The sequence below is a fragment of the Filobasidium floriforme genome (assembly GCF_021052385.1).
Source record: "Filobasidium floriforme strain CBS 6241 chromosome Unknown HD553scaffold_8, whole genome shotgun sequence".
Taxonomy (NCBI): Eukaryota; Fungi; Basidiomycota; class Tremellomycetes; order Filobasidiales; family Filobasidiaceae; genus Filobasidium; species Filobasidium floriforme.
In genome coordinates this window covers 189,388-214,726 of record NW_025763629.1, presented here as the reverse complement: position 1 = coordinate 214,726, position 25,339 = coordinate 189,388, and the positions used below count along the sequence as shown (strand labels likewise).

Below are 25,339 nucleotides of genomic sequence, written 5' to 3'. Positions count from 1 at the left end.
CTCCGTCTCTCTCTCTCTCTGCATGCACACTTTTCAATCGAGCTCCCCCATGTTACGAGCACCGGGTCGCAACATGTCACGACTCGCGGTCCTACATCGTCTCGGCACCTGGTTTCGGACCAAGCATAGAGCTCTGAAATCAAGCGCTATTGAGCAGCCTTCAATTGACCCAACTGTCCCGGCGGACCAAGCCAGGAAGTCGCGGCTTGACATTCCGCCTACCGTCGATACCCCCATGACTCGCTCGATCATGCACAAGCGGGATGACCCTGAAACCGCTTCCACCAGCCCGACCCTCATCAACTCTCTACCTCTGATCAAGGCTGTTTCTCATGGAGTCGAGGAAGCTGTGGACAAAGAAAAGGCTATGCAAGAGATCGAGGCCGAGCGGGGTGAATATCCAGGCGACGAAGGGGATGGGGGGGAGAAGGAGCCGGACGTATACGATAGGTTTCCAAAGAGTAAGAAGAGGATAATCTTGTTCATCGTTTCCTACGCTGCATTCCTCGGTCGTGAGTCTTCATACTTTCTCTCAGATACATTCCGATCGTACAGCGAACAGGCTCAGTCAACAATCACTATGCCTGCCAGCCGTAACCTCATCATGCTTCATGCCTTCCATACCTCAAATCGCCTCCGATCTCTCCACGTCCGAGGTCGTGATAGGTTACACCGTCGCCATCTTCATCTTCACCATCGGTGCCGCTCCATTGGTCTGGTCCACCCTGAGCGGGTTTTACGGCCGAAGGGTGATTTACCTTTGGAGCATCCCTATCTACGTTGCGAGTAGCATCGGGGTGGCGAGGTGTAACTCGGTAGGGGCTTTGATCGGGACAAGAGTGTTGCAAGCGATAGGTCGGTCGATATCACCGTACAGAGTCTTGCTTGGGATAGACTGACGAGATACCTCACGACTAATACAGGCTCCTCCGCGGTCCTAGCAGTAGGGTCGGGCAGTATCGGGGACATCTACCGCCCCATCGAGAGAGCGAGAGCCATGTCCGGTTTCTACGCTGGAGTCGTGTTATGAGTGTCTTCGGCTCCCGCTCTATGGTCTCTCGGATAGGCGCATCGGGGGCTTATTTAGATCCATGATTCTTGTCCTGAAACACAGGCCCGGCTCTTTCGCCGATCATCGCCGGACTGTTCCAAGAGTATACAGCTGTAAGCCATATCATAACATCCATCAGATCAACACCATCATCACTGACCATCAAACTATCTTGCGCTCAGCAAACATGGCGTTCCATGCAGTACTGCCTGACTGGCTTCGGAGCCCTCGCACTCGTTCTCATCTATTTTTTCCTTCCCGAGACTTGGCATGGCGAGACCCCGCATGCCAAGGCTTGCAGAGAAAAGGGGAAGAAGTTTATCATACATCGCTTCAATCCATTGAGCAGTGTCGCGCTACTGAGATGGCCGAATGTGGCTTGTATTGTGAGTTTTCCTCACTGTGCTAGAGCCTAGATATCGGGATGACCGCGCTCATAAGTGGGGATGAAATACAGTCTTTCAACTCGTCGGCGGTCATGATCTGTACATACGCGGTGATGGTACCTCTGAGTAAGGACAATGTCGCTTGTGCGAGCGCAAGAGCCATGTCGGAGACGCTGATCGGTCTTGCATGACACACTCCTGTACAGGTACAATCTTTGTAGGTCAAGGGCTGGTCTTACCGCCTTGCTTATTGACCCGCTGAAGCTCTTGTTATTTTGCACAGAAACGAAGGTATCGACTCGACAACGCCGCCATCCTAGGTGCACTCTATTTAGCACCCGGTATGGGCAACCTCGTCGGATCCCGAATCGCGGGAATCCACGCCGACCACACGGTCAGGAAATGGCTGGACAAGCGGGGGTTCCGTCGACCGGAAGATCGCCTGTATGCGACGCTTCTGGGCGCGCTGTTTGTCATGCCCGCTAGTTTACTCATCGCTGGATGGTTGATCCAAACGGGGCAAGTCGTCGTCCGTTCACAGGAACCGATCGAGTTTGCCATGACTGACACGTCGAGTCTTGCACAGTGCTGGGGGTATGGGACCCCCTTTGGTTTTCTTGTTCTTCAATGGAGTCGGTTTAATGCAGGTTTTGACACCATCGAACGTCTACCTCGTCGATGCTAGCCAGACGAGGAGCGCGGAAGCCGTACGTGTAAGAAGGCGTGTAGGCAACGCTATAGAGGCTGACTTGAGCGGCTCCGCAGATTGCGATCAATAATTTCGTAAGGTATACGTTTGCAGCGGGGGCATCAGCAGGAGCGTTGCCCTGCATCAACGCGATCGGTACCGGATGGACGAATACGATAGCCGCTATAATAGGATACATAGGAGCCGGACTCATCTTGCTGACCCTGCGCTATGGGGACAATTGGCGCCAGTCCGCGAACGAGAGGTACGGGATAACATACAAGGAGGCTGATGAGTGTCAAAAGGCATCGGAAGAGAACAAATAAGGCGCTGTACGATTCTCGGTTGGAAAGGGGGTGTAATAACATGGACTGTATCCATAAATTCGACTCCTAGTGTTTGAAATCCCCTAGTGATTGCGACTGTGGCTCGACGAGATTGCCAGTGGCGCTTTCGAGTTTTGATCACGCAGGCGGGAGAAGAGGTCGTCGACCAGCTTGGAACGGCTGGACATGACCAGGTCAGAGTCGGATTTACCGTGCGTGCGTGCCGTATGGAAACCGAACTTACGTGGGCGTTTCGTCAGAAGAGATGGGTGTCATCCAGTAATGTCGTCGGGTTTCCTTGGGACCCGACAAGGTGGCATAGTCCAGGTGATGAACTTTGAACCCTTGCGCACGAAGCTGGTCGATGAGGACGGTTTCGTCGACTGGGTACAGCATCGACATCTCATCTGACGCCTTGTTATGAGCAGTTCTCGGCGCAGTGCTGGTCGACTCGATTTGGGGGAGCTCCGCAGGAAGTTGTTTCATCTGTATCGCGCCGGACGTAGTCGTGGCGTACCGGACGGCTCGTTTGTCTCGATAGGGCGTCATTTCCAACGAACTCTGCCCAAAGTCGTTGTAGGGAGCGAGCGAGGGATTCTGGGGTAAGGCTGGCATCGTTTCAAAAGCTTTGTCGACTAGGAAAAGTTGGCCGTTGAATCAGACGAGTTCGCTCACGATGGAGAGTTGCGTGCTCAACACGATGGCCTCACCCAGTTGATAATTCCTCATACTTCTCATAAGCTTTTGACCTAGCGAACGGCGAGATCTCTGGCCGTCGATATGTTCTTTTTGGCTATCGTCCGAGTCGTCAACGTGCTGTTTGTCTTGTTTGATCGTCTCGTCGAAGTCGTCCGAGTCCCACGCGGAAGGCGCGCTGTTTCGCTGATATCGCTTAAGTAGGAATCGCATGATGAAATTGAGCTTCAGAATGATGGATTGAGTGGATGTATGGTTTAGTAGAAGGGTACAGACGAGAAGGAAAGCGGAGGGATGAAGGAAGAGAATAGTGAGTGTTCTTGAGCGATTCTTTATACGGGCTGGTCGGGATTGAAACGATCCGGACTGGGATGACGCCATTGGCGCGCCCGCGTCTGCATCTACAAACAGACTGCGTCATGGCCAGCTCTCAATCAGCGCAAACAAAGTACTCGTAGCTATATCTTTCAGTCGTTAGCGCATCATGACCCTCATGTCGCTCGTCACAATTGTCAGCATTGCGCTTCTCATGCGTCGGCTCAGTGGCGAAAACTTACTTACTAGTACACCGTGATATGGAGGTAGTTCCCTCCAAGTGATATGGAGGCAGCTCCCTCCAAGTCAGATACCAAAGTAGCTCCGTGATGAAGGATGAACCGATGTATTATATGACAAGTATCAACCTATTTTACAACGCAACTCCAGCAGTGCATGCACACTACTTGTTGGACGACTGGAAAACGACAGCCTCGGTCGCCTTGGTACCGCTCATCCCCGTTCTCACGGCCTCGAGCATGGCCACATCCCGTATCAAAAACCCGTACCAACCCCTGGCAATCAGGATGGTTGCCAAGTGCCATAAGGAGTGGGCATCGATGATTCGGTGAAATGGAGGGAAATCGAACAGTTCGAGTGACATGGCCGCCGTAGTCGCCATGACCAGCACAGCACTCCGACCGCTCCATGGAGGTTTAGGCGTGATGGTGAGCGGGTCGAGTGGGGGGTATGGGGTCGGGATGCGGGACAAAGGCCAGGGCAGTCGGATGGAAAAGGACAACGAGAAGAGTGACCACAGAATCAGATGGGTCGCTCCCATGATCAGGTTGAAGAGTACGTTCCAGCCATAGTCGAATCGTGGGCCCGACAACAAGTAGGAGACGTGCGAGAAGTAGGCGATGAGGAAGACGATGATCAAGGGGTATAGGCTAGGTGCTCCGCGAGGTCGGTCGGGTTGTTGCGGAAAGAGATGGAAGGTGCGAACCAATGTGTAGAGGAGAGTGCACATGATGGTCGCCGTGGCCGAAAAGTAGTCCATCTTTTCGGTAAACGGGGTGTCTGAGATGGAAATTTTGTCGGTCAGTCTCAATTATGGCGATGACGACCAGCATCTCGCGACATACCCCGTGTATGGAATACAGCACTCCAGAACCACGTGTTCATCTGAACGATGGCCAGAGCCATCACCCATCCCTTCAGATGGACGCCTGTTCCATTTTTTATCCTCGTCCGGACCTTTCGTAGTCCCTTATAGTGAACCCATGCGTTGCCGAGGGAGAACAAGACGCTGGCGGGCTCCTGGATCCCGGCCAATCGCCAGAACGGCCATTTGCCGTAGAATTGGTGGACGACAGGACGTGCTGACGGGGATGATGCAGAAGAGGAGGCGAGAAGCAAGAGTCCCGAGGTGACCGAATGCGTGCAGTGATACGCGCAATCGCCTCGGCATGACCATCGAAAGAGTCGTAGCATCGCGTCTAGGGGAGGTGAGTCGGGAGTACACCGATTTGACACACATTGTGAGAGGCAAGATTGGAAGGCCGGGAGGCGATCTCCAGACGAGGCGGCCACCATGGGCATCATACAGACGATGGCGAGCACGACACCGAGGACGAGGTTGGGCGATGTCGGAGAGGAGAATGGAGAGGCTCGACGCGAGGCCGTTGTCAACAGTGGAGCGCGGGCCGAGGTCGTAGGAGAAGAGGGCCGCGGGGAAAGGAGATTCGGATCCGGGTCCTGGCCACGAAATGTCCTATGGCTACTCGCTCGAGAATGGGGTCGAGACGAGTAGACGGGCTGGTCGTACTCGTCGTGCTCGGCTTGTTCGTCGGGCTCGTTCGCGTCCTTCGGTGTGGCTGCTGCTTGCATTCCGACCTCGTCGGCAGGTCGTCTCCCTTTGATGAGCGAGTCGACGAGGCAAAACTAGCGGGTCCGACGGACAACGTTGGGTTAGCGATGAGCCGCTCGAGGCCGCCAGCAACGATGACTCACCTGCAGCACGTTCATGATCAAGGGGAAGACGGCCATGACGACGATGACTTGAACGTCCTCGCCCATCCAACCGATGAGCCAGCCAGCGAATGGCAGCAGCAGCTTTTCGGCGCAGAGGTAGAAGAGCAGGATGACGCCGATCTTCATCAGCGTGAGGGACACGAGGTAGATGGCGAGCTGTAGGAAGAATCTGAGGGTGGCAGAGATATCATGAGCTTGGTCGTGCTGAAGCCGGTTGCGGTGCGAGACTTGCGGTTTATAGCTAGGAGGATCGCCATAGACGCCGCTCCTGAACCCTGGTTTCTGCCCGAATATGCGTTCGCACGTCCAGGTGAAGCCCTGAATGGCTAGATATAGAAACAGAACACCTGAGAAGAGTTTTGTGGAGCAATTTTTCGTGAGTCGCGGTTGTCAGGTCGACATTGGCACGGAAGATGGGACCCGTCATCTCACCGATCGTGGTGTCAATTAGGACGTTTAGAAAGTATAGGCTGCAAGGGTTGATGTCGCCCTCGTGTGATGCAACACCGGCCGATATCTACCGGCAAATTCGTCGGGTTAGCTGAGACCCCATCCTGCCCGCACATCTTTGCTCGCTCGCCCAACTTTGACTCACCCACACGTTCAGAAAGTGCACAAATCCTTGTCCGATCAACTGCTTGCCGACGTCCATCGACCAGACCCTCCATCGACGCCGTGGTATCCCCTTCTTGGCATCACCTTCATACTGCCGTTTGACAACTAGGGACAGGACCACAAACACGCCCATGCAGCCCTGCACGACCAGTGCGACGGGACCGAGGAGCTGGCATTTCTTTTCGGCGTCCTGGAAGCCGTTGTGTGCGATGAGCGGCGAGAGGTCCAGGCGTGATGTCGAGGATGACGTCGAGTTGATGTTGGCGAGAACCATGGTGGTCTCGAGGGACGGATCAGGCCGGGTCCTGAATCAGGTCGTTCTCGAATGGATGAGGTCGTGTGATTCTCTCTCGGAAGGGGGATGACCATGTTGCCAGAGCTGGATGATGAGCGATCACCGAGGCGAGGGGGGGAAGAAAGTGAATATTCGTTTACAATAGCGACCACGCCACGCAGCCAGATTGGGGTTTCAGGTTGGCATGCGGCATGCGGTGCATCGTGCGTACGACGAGTACATGTTGTAAAGATGGCATTCGCCCCGTTCGAGTATCCTTGAGATCTCTTCGCCTATTGCTGCTGGCAAAGTCTCTACCCACAGCGCCATCGCCCTGCTGTTTGGGATTTCGGATGTTCTGCGCGTACGAGATGTCGCTGGTGTCTAGGCACTCCGAAGGTGTCCCATATGGTCCTGCATCATACTGACAGTGAGATGTCGGCGTGTAGTCAGGCTGGAGGAACCAATCTACGGGTAAGACGGGTAAGATGGCAAAGGCTTGAGGGCCGATGTCGCAACCCCCCGATTAGTAAATTTGGATTGCCAAAGAAAAAAAAGGAGAAAAAGTTACTTCGAGCTGGGAATCGAACCCAGGTCCCCAGAAGGCCCTTTCGGAAGACTCAGAATCTGGTGTCTTAACCATTGGACGACTCAAAGCGCGGATGACGGCTATATCAAATCTAGAAAATGACCTGCAATCGTCTTTGCCCAACGCCGTAACCGCGGCATCCACGATGAGCGCCCTCGGCGTTGAGCAGCTCCGGTGACCACGAGCCAAAACCCAACGAACTTGCAAAAGCACCCACCTTATCGTTTTTTGCCATCTGAGTCGTTCTTCTTGAGTCCACTCGCAGCCCCCCGTACGACTCGATCATAATGGCAGTCGACTGTGAGATGCCGAGCCCTTACCGACGCAGCCTACTCCACAAGCTCGAGGAAGGCTTCAACGTCGATGTAGACAGTATCGATCCTTCTGCCGCCAAGGCCATGCCGTTCAAGCCTCATAACCGTGACTATGGCGCTTTCGTTGTGGCAGTTATTACGAGGCTGACGCTGACCGCCCTGCAGAGACGTCCAATCAATTCATCGTCGGGCAAGCATTGTCTCGGCCCGAGAACCAGGAACTCATAATCGAAACCGTCAAAGAGTTTGAAGCGCGAGGTTGGGAGTACGTCCTGGATCGCGTCGTGAGTCGCTGCATCACGTCGACAGGGCAAGCACACCTATTCTCAACCTCAAAACCCTCTGAGAATTCGCCAGTCCGTCAGACTATGTCGCCAAAACATTCCCAACCTTCTCGACAGGGTCCTGCTGCAGACCTCGCCGAGGTTCGCCTACGACACCGAGGCGACTATCGACCACGCTCGACGGTTCGCTAGCATGTTTGAGGAGGAAGGGATCGATCGGTAGATCCGGCTGGCTACAGCGAAGCACGCCAAACCCCACATGTGCTGATCTGTCTACGCTTTCGACCAGCACCCGTTTCTGTCTCAAGATCCCTACGACGGGTCCGGGGATGGCCGCTGCCACAATCCTGAACCAGGAAGGCATCAGGACGCTAGGCACGATGGTCTTTTGCCTACCTCAGGCGGTCGGCGCCAGCCAAGCAGGATGTCTGTATATCAGTCCTTATTATAACGGTACATCTTTCGGTGTCATGGCAGAGGGGGGGTGGCTCATGTCGGACTGACAAGAGGTTCGCTGCATAGAGCTCGCCGCGTTACTGGACAAGAGCTTGCATGTGGAGTACCAAGACACGGCCACGCAACACCCAATGTCGTACCGAGTCAGGCAGATGATCGAGACATATGCCAAACTCGCTCGGGAGTCGGGCAAGGAACAACCTGGAATCATCGTCGCCGCGTGAGTTATATCTCGGAAGTGGAAGCCCTTGTAAGCCATCGCTAAACCGCATTCATACGAGCCGTTAGGATGACTACGGTCAAGGAGGTCGTGGCTGTAGCGGAACTGCAAGCCTTCGGAGTGACTCTCTTTCCCGACCTCCTCGTGGAATTAGCAGAGACAAAGGACGAATCTCTCCCACCCTCCGTGCCACGCGGGGAGTACTCTTACCTCGACCTGGGCCCTACCCCTGAACGTCTCGTCGGCCTATGTCAATCTGATCCGCTCAGCAACCAGCCATTTGACGCTCGAAGAGACTATACTCAGGTGGACCTTCTTGCGAACGACGGGAAAGCGTTGGATCAGGCCGTCGAGGAGGACGAAGCCAGTAGGAAGAGGTTGGAATATGCGATCAGGTTCTTCATCGAAGCCGAAGAACGGGCAAAGGCCGTGATCGAGGGGTTGATGCAAGGGTAGATACGGACATTTGCAGCGAGGATTTTGCAGAGAGGGTTTTCACCGAACATTGCAGGGCCAGGGATTCGTGATTGTAGTCGAGGGTGTTGTCTAAGTTGAAGTTGTAATGGATGTCGTTATGAAGATAGCCATGAGCACACAGACTGCGATGGTCTCGCCCTTCTCGAGATGGTCTCGTCCTTTTTGACGGCGGTCGTAAGCGTCGCTTCGCGCCTCACGCAGCGAGCTCGCGCGGACTGGCGGAAGGTATGCCCAAGAATGTATTGCGAAGAGGCGAACATGTGCTGTCCGCAATGGCCCTTTCTGTGGGCATGACTCGAGACTATACCAGCACCTCTCCTGATCCTGAACTGTGCTCGATTCTATCGGCTGAAGCTCTTTCCTTGAACTATACAAAACAAAAGTCTATCTCGACTGGTTTTACAACTTGACACGCTCACACTCGAATATAACCGCTCTCCGCTCTTCCTCACCGTCTACCCACTCGCATCCGACAACGGCATCCCGGATGTACTATCCAACCGGGTCCGTTTCGGTGGATACCCCTCGTCCTCCTGCCGAGCGCGCTTGGCCGACCCGCCGTCGTTCTCGCCCATCTCGCCATATCCGCCGCCGACTCCTCCCGATAGGCTGGGTTGCCGCGACATGGGCGTGGCCGGTCGAGATCCGTTGGGCGATCGAGTGTCCCCGTCCACCCCGTCCATAGGATGGGTAGATAAAGGGATGCCTGTCGTTCGCATGGCCGCCGTCTCGGAGAACCAATCCGGGTTCGAAGACATGACTTCGTCACCCGGATGAGTCGACAGGCCCAGCCCGGACGTCGCGCCACCGCCATTGACACCACCGCTACCGTTATGATTCGTCGGCCACTGGAACCCGCTCGACATGCTCATCGGATCGTGACCGGCCGCGACGAGCTCGTTGAACCTCTGCACTGCGTTGCCCATCATCGCTCCGTTCCCACCTGCACCCTGACCACCGAACCCGGATCCGTGACCCCCCGTCGTGGCCGCCAACAATTCTCTCCAATGATCCTGCTGTTGTCTCTGTTGACGCAGATACGCCAACTGGGCCTGTTGAGCATGCAAAGCCGCTTGCAACTGAGCCGCCGCCGTCGCCTTGTTCCAATCGATACTGCCGTCCGGGTTGATCCCGTGATCGACAGGCAACGAGTACTGAGCGTATGCCTGTTGCTGAGGGTCAAAGTTGACCGGTGACGGCGTGGTCATCTGGTTCATGTGCGACGAGGCGGTTTCCGAAGTGAACGCGGGCGGTGGGGGATGGCTCTCGAACGGAGGGTAACGCGGGCCGTCCTGCCGATAAGACGAGGACGGGTTGAGGTCGTTGCTGCTGGAGGGTGTGAACGAGTTGCTACGGTCGTGTTGTGGCTCTGTGCGAGATTCAGCTCGTCGTTGATAGAGCGAATACATGGAGGGTTGCTTTTGTGGCGGGTAAAAGTTGGTCTGGTGTGCGCTCACGTCAGCTCAAAGGTTCAGTGCCTTATGTAGCGACTGAAAGGACAGCATCTACTCACCCTCTCGTGGTAACCTCCGTTCCGATCGTCCTGTTCGTAACCCGCACGCTCATTCTGGTATCCACCCTGACCCGTCCACGAACCCGTCACCGTTCTCGGAGCCATGCCGAGAGTGGAAGGCGCCATCGTCGACCCCTGCTGCGGGATGGCATCGACGCCCGAGCCCGAGGACGAGCCAGATCCAGGTCCTGAATGGGGGTAGACGTTCATCTCCCTCGTCTTTCCCTTTACCTCTACCGGCGACCTCGCTCGAGCCCTGGCATTCGCGTGGCCATTACCGTTCACGCCCTTGCCGACCTGTCTACCTGCAGCGTCTTCCTGCTTTGGCGCACCTGCTAGGCCTACTCCCGTCCCGTTTCCCAGACCACCACCAGCGTTTCCAGGCAGACTGACGTCCTTCCACTCTTCCTTTCCCTTCAAGCTCATCCCTTTCGGCGCGGTCGAGCCCTCCCCACCGCCCGGATTGCCGGCGAGCTCGTCCTCGTCCAAATCGGAGCCGTCGTCTTTCCCGCCGCTCTCGGCCATGGCGGCAAATTCTGGAGCTCTGCGACGCTCGATCGGACCCGAGTACTGTGGAGGCGCAAAGGATACGCGAGAACGTGTGGGCTGGTAAGCTTCGTGCGTGATAGACCAGACGTAGATACGTTGATACGAAGGAGGCGAGCGTGTGTGGACGTACAGCATGGTACCGGTCGATCGAGCTGTCCAGGTCTGACGACGAGAACTCGTAGCATTTACCGTTGTGCGAAAAGATGAGGATCGAGACCTGTGTATGACGTTCCCGTCGGTGGTAGTGGTAGGACGTGAGAGGGATGGATGCAGGATATTGATCAGATCAGCATTCGGTTGACGTGATCCGTTGCGGGTCATCTCACCTCGGCGCCGCAGAGTACTGAGAGTTCCCATGCCTTTTTCAAGAGACCGTGTTTACGCTGAAAGGGTCGTGGTTCGAGACTTGGTTAGCACTACTGCCTTCGCTCCGGTCCGAGAGTGAGCACATCTGATACTCGCCTTGAGAAAGGTGACGTTCCTGTTGCGATCTTCGGTGAGACGCTTGATGATGATCTTCTTTCTGCCCATCTTGGTTGCTGGTCTGGTCTGCGCCTGTTGTTCGAGAGAGTAGGTAGGTATAGGTCGTCGCTGTACGCTGTGTGTTATCGAAGTGTCCTCCTGAAGTGAATGGACCCCTATACTCTCTCCTTGCTGCTTGCGAGAGTTATATTTGGGTTCACCGTTCGGTCGATCGTCCAAGTTTAGCAAATCAGAGGGAGAGAGGAGGTGTCCGGCGGAATCAAATTACAGGAGGGAGCAAAGAGAAAATGCTTCCGATGCATCCCTTTCCCCGCAGTAACCGACCTCGCGATTCGGCCGGGGGAGGGGTTCTCGCAGCACGTTTCACACAACTCGCTGCGGGTCAGTCGTGTTTCATGTGACTCGATCATCAGCGGCGATCAACGACGCCACCCGACGACCATCCTCTCTTTACCATACATGTCCACCCAGCACTCGGTCCTCCCTATCACGCCCCGACTCTCGAGCTCCATGATCCGTCTCACGCGTCCCGCCTGGCCGTCCCCGATCTCGACTGCCACCCTAGGTAGACCCGCGTCGTCCCAATCGTCATCCAGCCCCGACGACGTGACCTCTGGATCGACTCCCAACAGCCCGCCCAGATTCCTCGCCAACGCACGATAATGCGCCAACCCATCCGCTCGCACCCTATCGCCCACCTCTTGACCCCGCTCCCCATCGCCCAACAACGCGTCCACGTCTTCCCACTCCTTGACAGAGCCGGGCAGGCGCTCGTACTCCTCCATGGGGATATAGGGCGGGTTGGCTACGACCAGATGCGGACGGCCATCCAGCAAATCGAGGTCGGTCAGGCTCAGCGCATCACTCTGCACGAAATCGACCTCGCGCGTCAATCCCGTCTTTTCCCGGTTGACCAATGCCAGTTCGATGGCGAGCGGGTTGATGTCCACCCCCAAGGCCCGGAAGTTCAGCTCGTGTTCCCGGTCCCATTCTGCTGGTCGACCAGCGTGTCGAGGGCTCGATCGGAGTTCGTGAGCGATCAACAAGGCGATCGCTCCCGAACCCGTGTAGAGGTCCAACACCTTCACGTCCAGCCTCGCTTCTCCTTGCTCCTTTTCCAGCGCTTGACCATCCGTCTTTCTCCTCCTACTCAGCCGCCCTAAGCCTGCCCGTACCAGTGAAGCCAATCGCTGAAAGACGTCCCCCGTCTCCGGTCGTGGAATCAGGATCGGCGCACGGCATTCCAAAGTCAGGGGTCCGAAATCCGTAGAACCTATATTTCCACCGGATCGCCGTACGGGAGGATGACCGTGTACACGTCCGGGGGGCAATGTATGAGTAACAACGAATTTCGGTTCTGAAGAGCTATGGAAAACCGGGGGACTGACCGAGGATATACTGCAATGGTTCCCCTAAACTCCGCCTCCTCACCCTCCTTTCCACCTCACGTTCAATCTCCATATCTCCCGCATTCCCCTGATTTCGAGTCTCTTGTTCGATCCACCCTAGTTCAAGCTCGGCCTCTCCTCCTTCCTGAAGTTCCGGGTTGAGACGTAAGAGAGCCAACAGGGCGTTTATCGAAATGGGCCGTAGAGATGAGGTTGTTGTTGTTGGAGGGTCTTGCGATGTCAGGGAAACCGAGGCGGAAGTATGGAATCGACGAGCATGGGCGAATCTGAGCAGACCGGATGAGATCGTTTCAAATTCAGTTCACCGAGGATGGCATGCGGATCGGGGTATGCGTTTCATCGCGACAAAGATATTCCGAGGGGGGTTGATATGGTACAAGGTCGCAGCGTCGTTCGGATCGGACGTGCGCGTACAACGTATGCAAGCGAAAGGAACAGGGGGTACGGATCTATTAGCTACAGTGAAGAGCAACTCGGGCAAGTCTCGGTCGGGCAGTACTGGTGGATGGATCGGCCCCGGGGAATTCACCTGTCCTTGTTCGTCCTTGAATTTCTGTCCCTGATTGATGATGTTTTCGAGGATGCCGATGACGTTGGAGGTGATCCGCCTACCGGGTCCTCGACCACGTCTACCACTTTGACCATCGTCTCCCCACCCATTCCCATCCCGGCACCTACCATTCCCACCCCTGGGATGGTCTGGTATCCCTCGCTCTCCGCTGCTCTCCCATGCCACAACCTCGCGCTCAACCACGCGCCAACCGACTCGCCAGGCAAGGGTCTAATCGTCTCGACTAGGTGTTCCGTGACGAGGCCCGAAATGGGCGAGAAGGTGTACAGAGATGAGGTCTGCCAGGACGTGGGCTGCGGAGAGGGTTTGTAGTTCACGACGGTCAGTTGCGGCTTCCATGTTGAGAGTGTTCAACCACGGTCGACTCACCTCTCGCTGAACGCCCAGTCGAGACATCCCACAGACTTCGAGAACGACCCTGACCTGCTTGCTTCTCCCGAACGCCTTGCTTTCACGTCGGACCCCAGGGGGTTCTTGCTTGTTTGACGTTGATGTTGTCAACGTAGGTGTAGGCGAGACGGCGAGTTTGTGCAGCGAGGCGTGTAGATCAGTGTGAAGAGCTGTGTAGACACAGAATGTAAGCGTGGTTGACAAGCAGGGAAAAGAGCCCAGCAAGGGGGACTTGCCGTGCATTCCATGTCGGGCTAGCGCAAATGTCAGGCTATACAGGGATAAGGACGAGATCTGTCCACCCAGAACATCCAGAACGCGGCATTTTAGTCAGTGCCCGTGATCTCCCTTCCGATTCTGGAATCTGGCCTTAGACTCACTTTCAGGGGCAACGGCGCGGGCAACCTCAAGCTGACGTGGTTACTGTAGACTGTCGGGGGGAACATCTCCCTCGGTGGATCCTGGTCGAACAGGTGGGGCAGTGTGGTTCGCAGATGAAGAATCCCGGATCCTACACAGAATAGGCGTGTGTGGTCAGAGGTGGTCCAGGTGTCGAAGCAATATCAGACCTTTACTTACCGACCCGTAGTGACCATTCCTGATCGTCCACCAGCTCTTCGTCCCCTGGTCTGACTGGTTTCTTCCCCTTGCCTCCAACGCTACTGCTTGACTGCGAAGCCGATCTGTCTCGGTCGTCTTGCTGAAGCCCCGAGTTGGGTCGGAAGAACGGATTCGGGGTGTGGTCGTAGCGGGAGAGGAGGACACGAGAGGAAGAGGACGATGCGGTCGTGGCAGTGAGCGTAGACCACAGGCGGGTCGGTGTGGTAAGAGGCGGCATGCGGTGCGGTGGCCTGTGTGATGCTGGTCCTGCTTGTCAGAGTCGGGAATCTATGACCTGTTCGCCTTGGCCAGAGACTGATGGCAGGGGCCAGGACACTAGAGCCCTCCGAAGAGGGTGTACAAGTTGTATATCCTCGACCAACTTTCGGAGTGAGCCGAGGGGGGGTCGTCATGAATGAAGGGAAGGGAATGAATCACGTGACCATCGCCGAGGGAGGGGCACCTCCAGCATCTCCCAGGCAAGGGGCAAGGGGGATCATCATATCATCATTGTTTTATCGTTGTAACGATCAGATCATAGGCCATAGGATCATATCGATCATCGAACTCTTTGCTGGTCTGGACCAAATTGGTCGACATAGCCCCATCGATTCAGAATCATGTACCACCTCCTCACCGGATTATATGAACACTTGACGCGCAAGGACGAGTACTCGGTCGTCATCATAGGTCTCGATAATGTCAGTTCCAGCTCGGGATCGACCGTGCGATTGCTATTATTAATCGTCTCATACTCTCTTCATCGTACGACAGGCAGGAAAGACCGTATGTCAAAGATGTTGATGGGGAACTTGAGCCAAGCTGATAACTACTTCCGCGGTCACATTGAAACAGACCATGCTCGAGAAGATCAAGACGCTGTACAATCCTATCCCCGGAATGCCAGCTGACAAGATCGGTCCGACCGTAGGCCAGAACAGTGAGCATCCCCAATCTCCTCCGTTTGCTTGGTATACGCTCAGATGGCTCTAGCAGACTCAATCAATCTGGACGCTAACCCGAACGTCCTTTCTTTCACCGCGTCGCAGTCGGAAAGATCTCTCTCCCCTCGACCACCCTGCACTTTTTCGACTTGGGCGGTCAACGTGATATCCGTCAGATCTGGGAGAAATACTATGACGAGTGTCACGCCGTCGTCTTTGTCGTCGATGCGGGGGATCAGGGGAGGTTGAGCGAGTGTTGGGAAGTCTTTGGTCAGTCCCGTCAAATCCGAGTTGCTATTACCTTGTGCCATTGAGATTGACGTTTTCTTTCATACGGTGATTTGGTAGATACGGTTCTGACCTCGCCTAGACTATTAAACCTCCCACTCTTGCTCCTCGCCAACAAGCAAGACACGCCGACCTCGCTCTCTCCTGCCGAAGTGCGCGAATCGTTCGACGCCTGGCACCGAGCTCGATCAGAATCCGACTTGAACGACTCACTCAATCTTGACCCTGACGCCAACCCGGACGGAGAGAACGTATCAGGAGACAACATCGGCGGAAACACGGCCAGACCTATGAGACTATCCGATGTTGACGGGGCCAAGGCGGAAAGGATGGCAAGTCTGGACGTACTCGGGGTGAGCGCGTTGACCGGGGATGGGGTCAAGGACGCTGTAACCTGGTTGTACGCGCGGGTCAGAAACGCCAGGCGAATGTGAGTTGCAGTCGTCGGGACGGCTGACGGCGCGGTTCAGGGTCTCGAGCTGATCCAGAATATTCTCCTAACGCTGCAGAGGCGATCGGGATTGAGGCGGACGAGGGTATAAGATGATGGGTCAGAGCGTCCCACATGAGTCGTCCGCATGGCTCGTCTATTTGGCGTCTAGGTGGCTTCATTACAACAACTCGGAAAGCGTTAAACAGCGTTATGGCACTATGTGCTACCAAGCACGACCCACTCGCCCGCGGCTGCCTCGCCGACGACGCCTTCGACTTCGACCAAGTACCTCGGTCCACTTTGTGGCCCAGATGCAGCCACGCCAAACTTCTTCTTGGACACGGACGTGCCAGTCTCGTGCTTGTGCAACTCGAGCACGCGATGTTCTTCCGGCAAGTCGTGAAGCGACGAAGGCGAGGAAGTGACGAGAAAGGTCGATTTCCCTGTCGATCTGGAGATGATCGGAGGATTTGGCGGGAGGTTCCTCTGTCGAAGTAACAAGAACCTGGTGTAGTTTTCTGCTCAATGCGGTCAAAAAGACGTATATATAAGAGAGCATTCGACTCGCATACACTGCTATTTCCGGACGCACTCACCCTTCACGTTCTGAACGCTCTCGGCCACAACTTCGAGACTGCTCTCCAGACGTTCGATAATGGCCGAGGAACAGATGGCAGCACCATGGCCGCGAAGCCTTTCGTCGTTGTCGTCCGTCACTACCTTGATATCCTGACCTACGCCTGCAGCGCCTCCAGAGATTGTAGTCTTGGAGGAGGAAGACTCCGAAGAAGCACGCGAAGCTAGGAGGATAGCGGCTTGGGCGGTAGATGGAAAAGGGATCCGCTGGGCTCTAGGGCAGTGATCGTCCAGATACTTTGAGCATTGGCCTAGCGCCTGACAGGTTCACGATTAGATTATTCAGTCAACATGGACTCCATTTTAGATAATGTTTGACAAAGACTGACCTGCTCGTGGCTTCCCACCCAGTCCACATCTTTCAACTCGACTCCCCGCCGTACGACCAAGTTGTGCTGAACAGACAGAGTATGCGACCCGACAATTTCCCACTTTGTTGCTGCTGAGCCGTTCTCTGATGCGTGTGTTTCGGGATGTATCAGGTTTAAAAGCGTCTCCTGTACGACGCCTTGAATGGTATTCGAGATGGGCACGACGGCATAAGGCGTTGAAGCTTTAAAGACGTCTACAAGCGCAAGACGGTATGAGCTCAGAGAGGCGCTCATCACAGACAGCGATTATCGTGGTTCCGGACTCACGCACTCGTTATAGTCTGACATGGTATGATCTCCGCATCGAGCCCATCTAGGATCTGTCGAGTCGCCTAGAATTCGGGTTGAACTGCTCAGTTCGGGTGTCCCCGTTGGCTGTTGACGTCACGCAGGACCGTCGAGGTAGCCGACTTGTTCCACTCACGACATGGCTGTACGAGTCCTCCGGTCCCAGGTAAGAAGCTTGCATGGTTCTCGTCTGCCAAACCAACTGAAAACGCTGTAGAAGGAGGTGGATGATCGAGGTATAGCTGTTGGACGATGGATGGGTTATCAAGTAGCTAGGTAGGTATGACTCAGGAAGTCAAGGTGGGGTCGATGCGCTTCTAATTGGCGCGCGCGGCATTGTTAGCAAAAGGAGGGGCCAGATACTCACAGATGACAATGACCCCATTGTCACGATCACATCTATGCCATCTAGCATACATCTCGATTCACAATAGCCACCTACGACCCGAACGGATAGTTCCCACTAGATAAATACTCCAGAGAGACACGCCCAAAATGTCGGCCGACGCACCTCCCGCCGAGGAGCCCATGTTCGCCGGATTGAAGAAAAAGTCAAAGAAGGCCAAGGTCAACTTTGACGAGATTGACCTCGAGGGTGGCGAAGACAAGGCTATCACCCCGGCCAACATTGCTAGCGAGACCATCGCTCAGGCCGAGGAGAAGCTGGATGGTGGAGATGCGCCCGTAGCAGCCGAGGAGGACATGTTTGCCGACCTCAAGAAGAAGCCCAAGAAGAAGAAGAAGGAGATCCCTATGGATCTGGTGCGTCCTGCTGGCTCGCATGTACAGTGATCGAGAAGCGCTTGGGTGCTGACGATTAAGAAATGACCTATCCACCTGCCTTCTTTACGTATCCGCTTGACCCACCTTGCCACAAACGACCTGACCAATCTCGCAGGAAGAGCTCGCGACCCCCGAAGGCGAGACCGCCACTCCTGCCGAGTCGGCTGGAGTCGACATGGGCGAGTTTGGTGACATCAAGAAGAAGAAGAAGTCTAGCAAGAAGAAGGCCGCTTTCGACCTCGAGGCGTTCGAGAAGGAGGTGAGTCTGAGCGTGTATGGCAAAGCGATCGCGGGTCGAAGCTCACTTCGATCTCCGGATGTGCTACCTCTGTCGCGATTTCTAGATTGGCGAGGCCGAGGCCAACGAAGATGGTGAAGTCGACGACAACATCCCGGAGGGAGACCTCGGCGATGACATCTTTACCTCGAGCAACGACGCCGCTCCTTCCTCGTCCAAGATCGGCGAGGAGGCCTGGGTCGGAACCAGCCGAGACTACACCTACCCCGAACTCCTCAACCGATTCTACTCGATGCTACACTCGCACAACCCCGAGCTTGCCGGTGACAAGAAGAAGCTCACCTTGGTCCCTCCTCAAGTGACCAGGGAGGGAACGAAGAAGACCATGTTTGCCAACTTGGCCGAGATTTGCAGGAGGATGCACAGGCAGCCGAAGCACTTGATGGAGTTCTTGTTTGCCGAGTTGGGAACGAGTGGAAGTGTGGACGCTCAGCAGAGGTTGATCATCAAGGGACGATACACGCAGAAGAGTATGGAGAATGTCCTCAGGCGGTATATCGGTGGGTATCTCGACGTGACTGCCATGTGGGTTGGTGGGGCTGTCATTGACCAATTCAACCGTTCCATCGCGCCAATAGTCGAGTACGTCGTGTGCAAGACCTGCAAGTCACCCGACACCCTCCTGAACAAGGAGAACCGTCTGTACTTTATCACTTGCGAATCGTGTGGTTCTCGTGAGTCCACCCACGCTCACTTACTGCTGTCTCTCGCAAGGACTTTGCTAATCGGCACTTTCTATCTGTTTGCAGGACGATCGGTCGCTGCCATCAAGACCGGTTTCCAGGCCCAGGTCGGACGAAGAATCAAACCTGCGGCTTAGAACGCTCAATGATATGCCACTTTTGCCGCATCTTCTCCTTCCTCTTCCTGTCCTCTTTGTTCGATACGCTACATGTTTGGGTCTGTGCGACGAGTGAAACGAGATGACTGCTATGTATCACGTATCGCATGATGTGTCGAGTTTCGTCGGGTTGTGACAAGAGATCGCTTTTCAAGACGGCTCCGGCTCCGTCGGGACAAGTGATTCGATTCCGGAGTTGGCCGATCAAGGGTGCCTCACTTGTTCCAGCTGCTGCTGTGTATCACCGTACAGGAGGGAGAGTGCTAATACATCCTGATCAGGTCACCGTTCGCTCGAGGTAGCCATCCGAGTGTGACGAGGCATCGGAAAAAGAGTCAGGAGACTCACCAAATCATCCTGTGGGGCACGCTCTGAAGCAAAGGCCACCTGAATGTCAAACCCGCGTGCGATGCCCATCTTGGATCCCCGAGATTATGGTAGAGATGGTCGAAGGGATAGCGAATCCAGTGAGCAATCTCGGAGATGCACCGCAGTGGCCGAATCTAATCAAAGTTGACGCTGTTTCTGCTTGCGGTTTAGTGCAATCCGAGTATGGGGAGCCTTCCTCCTCGACCCTGAAGCGTCCCTCTACAGATGGAACGCAGGTGAGCCAGGCGGCAGGATACAGCCCCGGCCAAAGCTGGCTTACTACCATCAAGCTAACCAGTCGCTTCTGGATCCTTTTGAATGTTAGACATCGTCACGGAAGAAATCCAAGGTGGTCACGGCTTGCTCGCAATGCGTCAAGCGGAAATCCCGATGCGAACTCGTCACCGAGGCGGGATGTCATCGATGCGTCGTCCTCCAGACCGATTGTTCGCTACGAGGCACGGTCCCAATAGCTGGACCGTCATATTCGAGCGCCCAGTCTCACAGCGGGGAATCTCCAGAGCAGGTCGGGTCCGAGCTGCATTCACGGCTCGAACGGATAGAAGATCGTCTGGATCGCCTGTTGGACCGCAGGGAACATAGCTACGTCCAGCCTCTGTCTGAGCGGGAGGAAGCGATCGACTGGGTGACGATGGCCCCGGATTACAATGCTACCGGATCGCTATCGTCGCATGCATTCAAGGTGATGGGACGTCCAAAGCTGAACTTTGAAGATCCCGTGGCTTCGGGGATCGTCAGTGCAATCGAATTGAGATGCGTTCATGACAAGTGAGTCGACTCTAACGTACCGTACAACATGGAGAGCTTACATGACAAGCTCTTGTTCTCTCACAGGTTCGTAGCGGTCTGTGACGACATCTTCCTCGTCACCCAGCTGGGTATATCAAGCAGCTCTCCACCGTCAAACCTCTTTGTGCAGACCTGCATGCTCTACTTTGTCGCCTGTTTCAAGGACTCGACCTTTTCCATGCCTCGAGAACAACGCCATGCGATCTATGCCCTGATGGATCGGCAATACGTGATCATGTTACGGGCAGATCCGTCGAGAGACCTCGTGCTCGGGCTATTGATCCTGGCGTTCTCGTCGTTACCTCAGCTCGAGCAGAACGTGATCTACGCAGACCCGTTTCGATCTTCCGTGTTGGCGTACAACATGGCGGCCGATTTGGGACTGGAAGAGTCGATGAGGAAGCTCAGGCTGCTTCGACCATCAGAGATCACGTGGGCGGTCTATGAAAAGCTGCTCAGGGATGTCGGATTGGTGAGTACGCGGAGCGTCGATGCATGGCAGTATACCGCGTGGCTGACTATCGAGGTCACTGCCAGTGGTACTCGATCTCGCATCGTTACGTATGGTCAGTGAGTTTCAATCTAGACTAGAATTCGAGGCCCTAAAGGAATTGCCGTCTCAGGAGCAAGATCGTGGGCAACCCAAACTGGGAAGCCGGGCGAGCCTCTGTGCCCTTTCACCTCCTGGCGCCATTGGATACCGAGTTTATTCAACAGTCCAGCCTGTTGTCACACCTTTGGTTGGAGTCTGACTTGCTGGACACCGCTTCTAGTCCGGCCCGGGCTTGTGGGAGGATGCGGATAGAGCAACAATTCCATCAACACCAGCTCGACGACTACGCCCTGGATCTGGAGCGCGCTCAGGCGAGGATCGTCGAGCAGAGACGCGCCATTCAGGCGACCCCTCGTCGTGAGTCGAGAGAGCGGGGCCCGAAATTTCCGATGCTAAAGCTCTCGTCGCGCGCCTTTCCACAGTCAGGACGGCCGCATACCTCGTCCTGGAGTCGTATCATCTCGCATTTTCGCTGAGCATGCAGGGATCCACCGAAGCGCGCAACATGCCTTCGCCCCTCGCCGCCCAGTTGCGTATCGATTGCCTCGTGCGGTTCGGCTCGAAGATGATCTTCAACATGGGCCATTATCTCTGGCACATCATCATGGCAAGACCGGATCTGTCGACGCTACCCGTACATCTCTCACCGCCCATCTACCTCGCCCTGTCGACGATACAAGGCTGGGATCTTGGTGCGGCATTGCACCACCCACAGCGAGCAGGCGTGTCTTTGGATGTCGAATCGATCTATCAGGTCTTGCTCGAGGATCAACTGTCGTCTCCGCCCATTGTCGCGCGGATCAAGGCCATTCCTAGATATCGACTCGACACTCGGCAGGTTCAGCGGCCCGAAAACATGCCCGTGCCGGTGGGAGGGGAACCAGTGCACGGCAACGGTGATGTGCATCCGCCCATGGGCTTGGCCGACGGCATGGCGCCGCAGTTTATGCAAGCGGCAGACGCATACGGCGGGGACATGTCGTGGTTGTTGGATTTCGAGTCGGATTGGATGGCGCTGATGAATGGGCGGGGCGCGGGAATGTAGAGGTCGTGGTCTAGTGCGGCGAGCGTTGTATGACAGTTTCATCTCGGGACCAGGATTACACTCCAATGTGTTTGCGTCAAACAGTATATGCGCGAAATACCAACGAATCATCGCTGTTGCAGGTGCCTTTCAAGTTGACGCTTCAGTCGCGCTCGTAACGTTTTACGGCCTCGTCTAGCCAGTTCGGCTTCATGTCGAAAATAGATGGTACACTTTGAGCGAAGATATTGAGGGCAAGTCGGTCGGGGCAAGCCGTTCACCAATCGATTGCGACCTCTGCGAATGTCTTGGGCAACGCCTACATGGGATTGTTCAGGTTGAGTCGATAGCAGCCTGCTTGTCAAGCCTGCGCTGTCACCTGACGCACCCGTTACAGCACAACGCTCGAACGCCGTGCATGTCGAAAGCAAAACATCAACATCGAGTAAAGCGCTGCAGCCTGCGTTTCACCGATGTGAATCAACGAAATGGAATGGAACCACGCATGAGCAAGGGACAGGGCGAGAAAAGCCTACTGTATCGCAGACAGATAGTATAATATCATTTGATGTGAACAGAAAATTTGTTGCGTCTTGAGAGTTTGGAGTCCCGGCTTGGCCGTATCGGGCTCTATGATTGCCTCTTTGTATGTTACTTGATGATCTACAGTGCTGCAATCTGCATCGGATGGGCTACGATCGTAGCAGCGATTGCTCTCGACTCGTCCAAGGTCGACTGCCGTTGCCTGCGTGCAACGCGCCCTATCGCTAGGGCCTACTGCGAGCACAGGGCATTGACGCCTCACAATCTCGCCCTGGCTGATCATCCTCGCGTGGTCGTGGAGCACGAGGCAGCCTTCCAGAGTGATGACTCCGATTTGCCGCTGTGTGGTCCCGGCCGCCACTGAATGTGACGCGCCGCTCATGAAACGACAGGGAGACGGAACGGCCCACGCAGCGGCTTGCGATGAGGTGATTTCTTGCCTGGACAGAGGAGTCCTGTCGCTGTAGGGCTCCGAGACAAGATTCCCGCTTGGACATGCGCCTGGCCATTGCGAAAAACCCCTCCTGGAAGAGGCGAAAAGGTGCGTAAAAGCGCAAAAAGGTCAATTACTACCACCGTTCAATCACTTTACTGGGAGACACTGTAGCCGGGCAGGGTTGCATGTCTAGATGATTGAACATTATAGTACCAAGACGTCCATGCATCATCCCCGGGATTTAAAAAGGTACTTGCAGGAAAAGATTTTATCGTGCCAAAACCGCCCAAAAAGGGCAAAAATGTATGATTAGAGCCGGAATCGAACCGACGCAGATTTCTCTACATGAATACACCTATACAGGTAAGCTTACGCTTGAGTCATGCGCCTTAACCGCTCGGCCATCTAACCATGAGTTTGGGTATTTACGTCTTACCGTCTTATCCCACACAAAATCTCATCGGTAATGGCCACCATGTGAATTCGTTCATAATCCTTATCACACTGCAACATTTAGAAGTCACAAGTGAGATCTGGTGGCCAACCTGGTTACATCAAAAGAGTCCGGCACAAGCTCCTCTGACCATGGAGCGTGTTCTCATAGAGGCAATTCAATGAGAATTCATCTCAGACAGGCTGACCCCATCTACTCTGGCCTTCCCGCGCCTCCCCATGATTTCCCCTATAGACCCCTCAGCAATGGGCAATACGCACGCAACCATCCGGGACTGCTCTCCTCGCTCGACAAGACAGGGATATATATGATCACGACGTCACGCCCAGAAACAGAAAAAAAATCGATACAAAAACGGTCTCCCCCCTCGCCCGCGTCTAAAACCACACCGCCACACTCAAAAGATGACGTCCTCGTCCTTGCCCTGATCCAACATGTCCTTGCCGCCCGCATCTCCACCCCCGATCCCGCTGTCGGCACTGTACTCGACGCCGTCCTGCTTCTCGGCGGCCATCTCGGCCTCGGCGGCTTCCGTGTCTCGCTTCTTCTTTCCCTGAATCTTTTTCAGTCGGAAGAACTCTTCCCTGCGGGGCTCAAAGAGGGGTCGGTGTCAGTGTGAGGTTTTCAAGGGCCCGGAGTGCAGACGATACAGAGACCCCGTCGCGACCCACCTATCCATCTCGTCCAACTCTGAATTGATGTACGACACGGTGTTCTCCAACCTCGGAATGACGACGTGCTCGATCGCGTTGACTCGTCGGTTCGTGGCCTTGATGACCTCGTCCAGGATCGTAAACGCCGTCTGTTTTGTGCGCACACATACGACCGTCATGTCAGTCATCGGGTATACGTTTCGGTGCACAATATGTGCCCAAAGACTCGGCGCTTCTCACCTGCAGGGAAGCCAGTTCTACCAACGTTCCGACCGCCTTGACGTAAGTCTCTCTCGACTTTTGAATCTGCTGTCCACCTCGACTCAGACCGGTCAGGTTGAAGTCTATCTCCCGACGTCCTGGGTCAGCTCTATGATATCCTCACTTCCTGACCGCGACTCACCGTTCCCCTCCTTGCTCCTCACGCCCTCGAATGCCGGCAAGACGACTCCAGAGACGTTCTCCTGTTTGGCCCTGACGGTATAGCTCGCCTGTCTCACAGACTCTTGAACCTGGAACCCAATGTCTCCCGTAGTGTAGGTCACCTCGGCCAGAGAAAAGGAAGCTAGTTGGAGCACCCGGCCCATTAGACGTTTGGCCTACAGTCGACGAGTTGACAGTACATTCAGCATCGGCGGGCAAAAGGGCCAAGGGCAATCAGGCAGCTAGGGAAACCCAACACTCACCTCGTCCACTTTCCGCAGGATTGCCCTGAACCTGGTCATCAACGCATCACGCTTCTTGGCCAACAGCGAATGACCCGTCTGAGCTCCCTTTAATCGCTGTTTCGTCAATGTCAGGTTCATACGGGTCGGGCTGCGAGTGTTCAGTGAACAAGGTCGAACATTTCCAGTTAGCGTAAATTATACGAGGCAGGAGGTAAACGTGGCGAGGCTACAAGAGCAAAAACTCACAAGACCGACTCTCTTGGACCTTGACCAGACATGATGTATGCGTTTGATTCCCTTGTTAATGCTCGACTTCAATCAAGGCTATGGTAGGACCGCCCGCGTTAGCGATGTGTGATGCCGAAATGAATGATCGACAACACTTCTCACAGAGTATAGTCTCAGCAGTCTATAGAGCTTGGACTGGTTGTTTGGTCGCATAGATCGATTGTTGAACGCTCGACATCGACGATGATGATGGATGATGATGATATCACGAGGTTAAAGGTTGTGGGTGTTGGTGCTGGGCGAGGGCGAGAGGGGGACAGAAATCCGCGGATCACCCTCTCTCTCTCACTTGGCTCCTATGCGAACACGCCCGAGCAGCAATCGAGCAGCGAAACTAATCCATCCTCGACCGTCATGTAGCATGTAGGTAGTTATGCCCATGACATCCTACACCTCTCTCTCTCTCTCTCTCTCTCTTTGCTATTCCTCGAGCTCGTTTCTTCCTCAGCTCCTGCAATCCTACTCCTTCTCCCTCCACG

General features: G+C 55.1%; 13 protein-coding genes and 2 non-coding genes across 15 annotated transcripts; 5 read left to right on the top strand and 10 right to left on the bottom strand.

Moving 5' to 3' along the window:
* The first annotated feature begins 23 nt into the window (after positions 1 to 23).
* Positions 24 to 2,531, top strand: HD553DRAFT_309434 (major facilitator superfamily domain-containing protein). The gene is made up of 10 exons (XM_046179686.1): positions 24 to 512; positions 592 to 855; positions 924 to 1,026; positions 1,113 to 1,164; positions 1,234 to 1,437; positions 1,509 to 1,563; positions 1,644 to 1,654; positions 1,721 to 1,956; positions 2,024 to 2,144; positions 2,203 to 2,531. The coding sequence occupies exons 1-10, from the start codon at positions 50 to 52 to the stop codon at positions 2,449 to 2,451; spliced, it is 1,758 nt and encodes a 585-aa protein (XP_046037360.1). The 5' UTR covers positions 24 to 49; the 3' UTR covers positions 2,452 to 2,531.
* A 1,334-nt stretch (positions 2,532 to 3,865) lies between these two features.
* HD553DRAFT_328504 (Per1-like protein) lies at positions 3,866 to 5,007 on the bottom strand (the record flags this gene model as incomplete). The annotated part of the gene is made up of 2 exons (XM_046181876.1): positions 3,866 to 4,482; positions 4,548 to 5,007. 2 exons carry the CDS (start codon positions 5,005 to 5,007, stop codon positions 3,866 to 3,868), a joined length of 1,077 nt encoding a protein of 358 aa, XP_046037359.1.
* Positions 5,008 to 5,316: 309 nt separating this feature from the next.
* HD553DRAFT_254223 (vacuolar membrane protein-domain-containing protein) lies at positions 5,317 to 6,232 on the bottom strand (the record flags this gene model as incomplete). Its single annotated transcript, XM_046177341.1, has 5 exons — positions 5,317 to 5,346; positions 5,416 to 5,592; positions 5,665 to 5,783; positions 5,869 to 5,953; positions 6,032 to 6,232. Coding segments are annotated over 5 exons (612 nt in total), but the record flags the coding sequence as incomplete, so codon positions are not given.
* A 662-nt stretch (positions 6,233 to 6,894) lies between these two features.
* HD553DRAFT_t38 lies at positions 6,895 to 6,982 on the bottom strand. Its single transcript has one exon. It is a non-coding gene; the product is annotated as a tRNA-Gln (tRNA).
* A 156-nt stretch (positions 6,983 to 7,138) lies between these two features.
* HD553DRAFT_309430 (uncharacterized protein) lies at positions 7,139 to 8,790 on the top strand. The gene is made up of 6 exons (XM_046179685.1): positions 7,139 to 7,334; positions 7,394 to 7,512; positions 7,586 to 7,731; positions 7,802 to 7,965; positions 8,035 to 8,188; positions 8,257 to 8,790. Exons 1-6 carry the CDS (start codon positions 7,202 to 7,204, stop codon positions 8,642 to 8,644), a joined length of 1,104 nt encoding a protein of 367 aa, XP_046037357.1. The 5' UTR covers positions 7,139 to 7,201; the 3' UTR covers positions 8,645 to 8,790.
* A 330-nt stretch (positions 8,791 to 9,120) lies between these two features.
* HD553DRAFT_341162 (uncharacterized protein) lies at positions 9,121 to 10,862 on the bottom strand (the record flags this gene model as incomplete). The annotated part of the gene is made up of 2 exons (XM_046182608.1): positions 9,121 to 10,107; positions 10,179 to 10,862. The coding sequence occupies 2 exons, from the start codon at positions 10,860 to 10,862 to the stop codon at positions 9,121 to 9,123; spliced, it is 1,671 nt and encodes a 556-aa protein (XP_046037356.1).
* Positions 10,863 to 10,896: 34 nt separating this feature from the next.
* HD553DRAFT_256814 (uncharacterized protein) lies at positions 10,897 to 11,258 on the bottom strand (the record flags this gene model as incomplete). The annotated part of the gene is made up of 4 exons (XM_046177360.1): positions 10,897 to 10,944; positions 11,054 to 11,110; positions 11,145 to 11,146; positions 11,186 to 11,258. Coding segments are annotated over 4 exons (180 nt in total), but the record flags the coding sequence as incomplete, so codon positions are not given.
* Positions 11,259 to 11,260: 2 nt separating this feature from the next.
* Positions 11,261 to 12,754, bottom strand: HD553DRAFT_214463 (S-adenosyl-L-methionine-dependent methyltransferase). The gene is made up of 2 exons (XM_046177186.1): positions 12,599 to 12,754; positions 11,261 to 12,483 (listed from the first exon to the last, which is right to left on the bottom strand). The coding sequence occupies exons 1-2, from the start codon at positions 12,669 to 12,671 to the stop codon at positions 11,630 to 11,632; spliced, it is 927 nt and encodes a 308-aa protein (XP_046037354.1). The 5' UTR covers positions 12,672 to 12,754; the 3' UTR covers positions 11,261 to 11,629.
* Positions 12,755 to 12,942: 188 nt separating this feature from the next.
* On the bottom strand, positions 12,943 to 14,524 carry HD553DRAFT_309425 (uncharacterized protein). The gene is made up of 5 exons (XM_046179684.1): positions 14,160 to 14,524; positions 13,961 to 14,091; positions 13,817 to 13,874; positions 13,560 to 13,750; positions 12,943 to 13,483 (listed from the first exon to the last, which is right to left on the bottom strand). The coding sequence occupies exons 1-5, from the start codon at positions 14,416 to 14,418 to the stop codon at positions 13,145 to 13,147; spliced, it is 978 nt and encodes a 325-aa protein (XP_046037353.1). The 5' UTR covers positions 14,419 to 14,524; the 3' UTR covers positions 12,943 to 13,144.
* A 192-nt stretch (positions 14,525 to 14,716) lies between these two features.
* HD553DRAFT_214362 (P-loop containing nucleoside triphosphate hydrolase protein) lies at positions 14,717 to 16,003 on the top strand. The gene is made up of 6 exons (XM_046177185.1): positions 14,717 to 14,881; positions 14,955 to 14,966; positions 15,036 to 15,120; positions 15,230 to 15,394; positions 15,473 to 15,842; positions 15,922 to 16,003. Exons 1-6 carry the CDS (start codon positions 14,801 to 14,803, stop codon positions 15,935 to 15,937), a joined length of 729 nt encoding a protein of 242 aa, XP_046037352.1. The 5' UTR covers positions 14,717 to 14,800; the 3' UTR covers positions 15,938 to 16,003.
* A 58-nt stretch (positions 16,004 to 16,061) lies between these two features.
* HD553DRAFT_349350 (Prephenate dehydratase-domain-containing protein) lies at positions 16,062 to 17,321 on the bottom strand (the record flags this gene model as incomplete). The annotated part of the gene is made up of 5 exons (XM_046183456.1): positions 16,062 to 16,363; positions 16,442 to 16,739; positions 16,811 to 17,046; positions 17,124 to 17,184; positions 17,277 to 17,321. The coding sequence occupies 5 exons, from the start codon at positions 17,319 to 17,321 to the stop codon at positions 16,062 to 16,064; spliced, it is 942 nt and encodes a 313-aa protein (XP_046037351.1).
* A 224-nt stretch (positions 17,322 to 17,545) lies between these two features.
* Positions 17,546 to 19,185, top strand: HD553DRAFT_309421 (translation initiation factor). Its single transcript, XM_046179683.1, has 5 exons — positions 17,546 to 17,902; positions 18,039 to 18,182; positions 18,268 to 18,721; positions 18,800 to 18,895; positions 18,971 to 19,185. The coding sequence occupies exons 1-5, from the start codon at positions 17,636 to 17,638 to the stop codon at positions 19,039 to 19,041; spliced, it is 1,032 nt and encodes a 343-aa protein (XP_046037350.1). The 5' UTR covers positions 17,546 to 17,635; the 3' UTR covers positions 19,042 to 19,185.
* Positions 19,186 to 19,313: 128 nt separating this feature from the next.
* HD553DRAFT_214339 (uncharacterized protein) lies at positions 19,314 to 21,354 on the top strand. Its single transcript, XM_046177184.1, has 7 exons — positions 19,314 to 19,529; positions 19,603 to 19,667; positions 19,757 to 20,220; positions 20,287 to 20,713; positions 20,779 to 20,807; positions 20,865 to 21,151; positions 21,221 to 21,354. The coding sequence occupies exons 1-7, from the start codon at positions 19,454 to 19,456 to the stop codon at positions 21,268 to 21,270; spliced, it is 1,398 nt and encodes a 465-aa protein (XP_046037349.1). The 5' UTR covers positions 19,314 to 19,453; the 3' UTR covers positions 21,271 to 21,354.
* Positions 21,355 to 23,103: 1,749 nt separating this feature from the next.
* On the bottom strand, positions 23,104 to 23,208 carry HD553DRAFT_t37. Its single transcript has one exon. It is a non-coding gene; the product is annotated as a tRNA-Leu (tRNA).
* A 330-nt stretch (positions 23,209 to 23,538) lies between these two features.
* HD553DRAFT_309417 (ATP synthase subunit D-domain-containing protein) lies at positions 23,539 to 25,018 on the bottom strand. The gene is made up of 6 exons (XM_046179682.1): positions 24,819 to 25,018; positions 24,591 to 24,720; positions 24,308 to 24,503; positions 24,145 to 24,248; positions 23,923 to 24,053; positions 23,539 to 23,835 (listed from the first exon to the last, which is right to left on the bottom strand). The coding sequence occupies exons 1-6, from the start codon at positions 24,848 to 24,850 to the stop codon at positions 23,649 to 23,651; spliced, it is 780 nt and encodes a 259-aa protein (XP_046037348.1). The 5' UTR covers positions 24,851 to 25,018; the 3' UTR covers positions 23,539 to 23,648.
* Positions 25,019 to 25,339: the final 321 nt, after the last annotated feature.

What these genes read in the sequence shown, in the direction of transcription:
- HD553DRAFT_309430 (XM_046179685.1), top strand. Translation starts at nt 7,202, where the DNA reads ATGGCAGTCGACTGTGAGATGCCGAGCCCTTACCGACGCAGCCTACTC. An exon ending in GAGGAGGAAGGGATCGATCG is followed by an intron (nt 7,732 to 7,801) that starts GTAGATCCGGCT and finishes GCTTTCGACCAG; the next exon opens with CACCCGTTTCTGTCTCAAGA. An exon ending in CCTGGAATCATCGTCGCCGC is followed by an intron (nt 8,189 to 8,256) that starts GTGAGTTATATC and finishes ACGAGCCGTTAG; the next exon opens with GATGACTACGGTCAAGGAGG.
- HD553DRAFT_309434 (XM_046179686.1), top strand. Translation starts at nt 50, where the DNA reads ATGTTACGAGCACCGGGTCGCAACATGTCACGACTCGCGGTCCTACAT. An exon ending in CTACGCTGCATTCCTCGGTC is followed by an intron (nt 513 to 591) that starts GTGAGTCTTCAT and finishes TATGCCTGCCAG; the next exon opens with CCGTAACCTCATCATGCTTC. An exon ending in AAGAGTGTTGCAAGCGATAG is followed by an intron (nt 856 to 923) that starts GTCGGTCGATAT and finishes CGACTAATACAG; the next exon opens with GCTCCTCCGCGGTCCTAGCA.
- HD553DRAFT_214362 (XM_046177185.1), top strand. Translation starts at nt 14,801, where the DNA reads ATGTACCACCTCCTCACCGGATTATATGAACACTTGACGCGCAAGGAC. An exon ending in TCCGACCGTAGGCCAGAACA is followed by an intron (nt 15,121 to 15,229) that starts GTGAGCATCCCC and finishes ACCGCGTCGCAG; the next exon opens with TCGGAAAGATCTCTCTCCCC. An exon ending in CGAGTGTTGGGAAGTCTTTG is followed by an intron (nt 15,395 to 15,472) that starts GTCAGTCCCGTC and finishes GTGATTTGGTAG; the next exon opens with ATACGGTTCTGACCTCGCCT.
- HD553DRAFT_309425 (XM_046179684.1), bottom strand. Translation starts at nt 14,418, where the DNA reads ATGCCGCCTCTTACCACACCGACCCGCCTGTGGTCTACGCTCACTGCC. An exon ending in GGAATGGTCACTACGGGTCG is followed by an intron (nt 14,092 to 14,159) that starts GTAAGTAAAGGT and finishes TATTCTGTGTAG; the next exon opens with GATCCGGGATTCTTCATCTG. An exon ending in GACTGGGCGTTCAGCGAGAG is followed by an intron (nt 13,484 to 13,559) that starts GTGAGTCGACCG and finishes CCCTCTCCGCAG; the next exon opens with CCCACGTCCTGGCAGACCTC.
- HD553DRAFT_309417 (XM_046179682.1), bottom strand. Translation starts at nt 24,850, where the DNA reads ATGTCTGGTCAAGGTCCAAGAGAGTCGGTCTT. An exon ending in TCCTGCGGAAAGTGGACGAG is followed by an intron (nt 24,504 to 24,590) that starts GTGAGTGTTGGG and finishes CGTCGACTGTAG; the next exon opens with GCCAAACGTCTAATGGGCCG. An exon ending in GAGTTGGACGAGATGGATAG is followed by an intron (nt 23,836 to 23,922) that starts GTGGGTCGCGAC and finishes TGAGCCCCGCAG; the next exon opens with GGAAGAGTTCTTCCGACTGA.
- HD553DRAFT_309421 (XM_046179683.1), top strand. Translation starts at nt 17,636, where the DNA reads ATGTCGGCCGACGCACCTCCCGCCGAGGAGCCCATGTTCGCCGGATTG. An exon ending in TGTCCTCAGGCGGTATATCG is followed by an intron (nt 18,722 to 18,799) that starts GTGGGTATCTCG and finishes TCGCGCCAATAG; the next exon opens with TCGAGTACGTCGTGTGCAAG. An exon ending in TTGCGAATCGTGTGGTTCTC is followed by an intron (nt 18,896 to 18,970) that starts GTGAGTCCACCC and finishes ATCTGTTTGCAG; the next exon opens with GACGATCGGTCGCTGCCATC.
- HD553DRAFT_214463 (XM_046177186.1), bottom strand. Translation starts at nt 12,671, where the DNA reads ATGGAGATTGAACGTGAGGTGGAAAGGAGGGTGAGGAGGCGGAGTTTA. An exon ending in ACCATTGCAGTATATCCTCG is followed by an intron (nt 12,484 to 12,598) that starts GTCAGTCCCCCG and finishes GTGGAAATATAG; the next exon opens with GTTCTACGGATTTCGGACCC.
- HD553DRAFT_214339 (XM_046177184.1), top strand. Translation starts at nt 19,454, where the DNA reads ATGTCAAACCCGCGTGCGATGCCCATCTTGGATCCCCGAGATTATGGT. An exon ending in ATCTCGCATCGTTACGTATG is followed by an intron (nt 20,808 to 20,864) that starts GTCAGTGAGTTT and finishes TTGCCGTCTCAG; the next exon opens with GAGCAAGATCGTGGGCAACC. An exon ending in CATTCAGGCGACCCCTCGTC is followed by an intron (nt 21,152 to 21,220) that starts GTGAGTCGAGAG and finishes TTCCACAGTCAG; the next exon opens with GACGGCCGCATACCTCGTCC.